This window comes from Urtica dioica, chromosome 12, assembly GCF_054948205.1.
Source record: "Urtica dioica subsp. dioica isolate 48M chromosome 12, U.dioica_male_clone48M_v1_H2, whole genome shotgun sequence".
Lineage (NCBI taxonomy): Eukaryota > Viridiplantae > Streptophyta > Magnoliopsida > Rosales > Urticaceae > Urtica > Urtica dioica.
In genome coordinates this window covers 18,489,907-18,493,460 of record NC_142767.1, presented here as the reverse complement: position 1 = coordinate 18,493,460, position 3,554 = coordinate 18,489,907, and the positions used below count along the sequence as shown (strand labels likewise).

General features: G+C 32.8%; 1 protein-coding gene across 1 annotated transcript; it reads right to left on the bottom strand.

Annotated features, from left to right (window-relative positions):
* Window positions 1-1,163: 1,163 nt before the first annotated feature.
* LOC149379868 (expansin-B18-like) lies at window positions 1,164-3,042 on the bottom strand. Its single transcript, XM_089603231.1, has 4 exons — window positions 2,760-3,042; window positions 2,522-2,634; window positions 1,940-2,127; window positions 1,164-1,808 (listed from the first exon to the last, which is right to left on the bottom strand). Exons 1-4 carry the CDS (start codon window positions 2,926-2,928, stop codon window positions 1,481-1,483), a joined length of 798 nt encoding a protein of 265 aa, XP_089459357.1. The 5' UTR covers window positions 2,929-3,042; the 3' UTR covers window positions 1,164-1,480.
* Between the last annotated feature and the right edge of the window lie 512 nt (window positions 3,043-3,554).

The window sequence follows — 3,554 nt, the reverse complement described above, 5'->3', positions numbered from 1 at the left end:
CTAAATCAGTACCCTAATTTCCAAATTCTCAATTTTGAAATAAAAATAGCCTTAAATTGAAATTAAATAATAAAACTCATACCGCCTAAGAAATGACTTCATTCCGTGTTCGAATTGTAACTCTAAATTTTGGATTCTCTGTTCGAATATGCGATTTTGATGACTATCAACTATCGATGTTTACCCATTTGCCTCTTTCTGTGTTCTTCACGATTAAGAGACTGTTGTTTATTTTTTAGTTTTTAAATAAATTACATATATGGCGCGAATGAATAAAGATAATTGGTGTTTATATTATAAATATTATAGTCAACGTCAATGAAAAGTCAATAAAAAGAATATTTGTGACACTGTTGTCTATTTCAGGGTATAATTTCGTCATTTTAGTTAAACAGAGGGTATAATTTCGTCATTTTAGTTAAACAGAGGGTATGAACTCGACATTTTTGAAAACCGAGGGTTAAACTCGATATTTCACTAAAACACAGGGTATAAATATGTTATTTTCCCTTGTAATAATCACAAAGTTAGGCTAAGAGTCACTTTATGCGCTTGGGTTTTTGGATATTAGATTTAGATATTTTGAACCAAAATACATCGCATTATATTTTTGAACACTTTTACTAGTGGATCTATAGATCTATAATTATTATTATTTTTAAATTTATTATATATCTACAATTATTATTATTTGTAGACTTATTATTTGGACAGTGTATATTTTCATGTTTACAGTTATTAGTAAAAGTGTCTAAAAACATATTTTAATTTATTTTGGTTCATAGTATCAAAATTGCTACTACTTGTGACCATTTGAATGTGTTGCTTGTGATATAAGGTCGATTAATTTGTATTTTGATTGGTTAAAATTAGAAAATGAGTTAATTTTAACTAATATATTTTGTTAATTAGTTTTAATTGTTTTTTTGACCGAGTAAATATAAATAAAAGATATCAAAATGTGAATGATTAACCGATTGAAGGTTAACTGTTCAAAACGGTTAAATGTTAAATCAATTAATTATTTTATCCACTTTTCTTCATGTTCATAAAAGAATAGGAAAGTGTTATGCTCTCAGGTTGATGTAGTGGTTATCTGCTTAATATTTTGTTCAACAAGTTCAGCTAAAAGCTTGTAGCCAAAATATTGCATTGCTTTATTTCATTCCATACATAATTTCCAGAGCAAGGGTACAACATATAACTCTTATAAGCTCCAACATTACTCAAATTCACTCACTAACAAGCACAGGAATCTCTGATGAATTTTCTCAAAGCCCAGCTTGCATAATAAAACCTACAAACACACAACAACCTTGAAAACAACATGATCAAATACACAATTTTTTGGCAAAAGACCAAAACACCCCTCAAAGCTATCACTACTAGAATATCCCCTATAGCAGGTCTCCAAATTTTGGACTTGATTGGAAACACATTCAATCAGGGGCAAATTAAAATGGTGATTATCAATAAATAATCATTTGTAATTGACCAAAGATCTATAGGTGGCACCAGGCTTCCAACCCTTGGGGATGACGTCTTTGGCCACTATCGTTTGACGCGAATATTGAGACGTCAATTTGATCGAAAATGGTGGGTTTAGTTTGCCTCCGGCATCCAATTTCCAAACCACGCCCCACGATTGAACCATGGGCCGCCACTTTCCCGAGGTAGCCTCTTTTAGGGCCACTGCTCCGAGATCCCCGTCACCCTCCTCGAACTCCACAGCCGCCGCAAAGTAGTTGGAATTCGAGCCTTGGTCCACATGGAATGCTATTCTTTGCCCCGAGTAATCGCACGCGACGCTACACAAGAAACAAAAAAAAAATCAATTTTTAGTTGCTAACCACTAGTTTTCTAACTCCGTCCCTGATTTTAATCATAGCTAGTAAATTTGTTACCGAATTAAAATCAATTTAAGTGTGTTAATTATTACCGGGCGTATCGAATTTTTAGGACTCCAGCGTTGCGCAATTTGTCCTGTTGACCGAGTTTTGCCATGGCGCCGAATGATGTTCCACTGAGGTCAAAATGAGCCGACTCGGATCGGCATCCCGGGCATAAATCTGTAATTATGACTCTCACCGGTTTGCCGGAGCAAGCTGGGTGGTTTACGCATTTGACCTAAATAATACATACACTAATTAGTTATTTGATCAATTAATTATTGCCTACTTTAGTTAAAATTACATAAATTGTTTATTATAATTGATGAATGGACAAAAGAATGTCACTGCATGCACGTCATATAGAAACCGGATATTCAATTATAGTGAAGAGACAAGATACGGAAAATCATTCAAAAAAGAATAAGGTGATGACAAAGTGTTTAGTTGAAATAATGGAATTCTTATTCTAAAGTTTGCGTTGACTATTGGAAAATGGGGAAAACTAAAAAATGAAATTGGGTCAATTTTGTGTCCATTATTTTGGTAGTCACGCATAAACATACGCCGAGAACATAAAGAAGTTACTGTTTTTTTTTTAATATATGTATATGTATAATATTTATATGTACCTGATAACATGCTCCACATTCCTTTCCATTGTTATAAAGAGAAGGACTTATTCCGGTCACAAAAGATGAAAATGGAGTTTTTGATACCAACTTCCCATATCCACATGACCCTCCTGCAATAATTATATGATTTCAATGATTCGTGTATTACATTAACATAATAAAAAAAGTTCAAAAATAAATAACTATATGGTAAAACTAGCTAGTGACATAATTAACTACTAAATTATTCTATTACCATCACTTCCGAAGCCATTTCGGCCACCGTACCAAGTAGCTCCGGCATTGTACCAATGAGTTCCGGTGGATGTTAAGTTCATTCTCGCACCAAAACAAAGCTCAATGGAGCAAAACAAAACAGCCATTAATAAGCTAATTAGAGACGGCTTATTGGACGAAGAAGCCATGGTGGCAATTAATAATAAGCAGATTTCTCTCACTTGAAAAAACTTATGGGTTTTTCTTTTGGTTCTTGGCTTTTAGACCAAGCTTTCCATTGTATTTATAGAGTGGGGTAATCGTTGCCTATCACATTGATTAAATTAATATTGTTATCTTATATAATTGTCAAATACTATTATTTTGTGTGTTGATTTGATAAATTAGGGAGTCTTAATTTAACTTGACAATTGATATGGATGGTGGCTATAGCACATGGTGTCTTTTGAATTTTAGGGTACTGACTAATGTTGAGTTATGATATACACGATTACTTTCTACTTTATTCTAATGCAAAAACTATCAACTAAAAGTTGACGTTAGATTTTTCATTTGTCATTTATATAAGTTTTATATCCTTTTTTTTTTCCTTGATGGGGTAAAATTGATATAATATAGCCAACAGTATACGGTTGTTGTATATACGGAAGGATGTTGACCCTGTTTAGTCGTTTGATAATGCAAAGAATAAAAATAATGTGTTCATATTGTATGAACTATAAACCTCACATGCGCATGGAATATAGCATACTATTTGAGTTGTAAAATGCCAAATGTGTAAGCTATACTAATGATAAGAGAGTCCTACCAAACA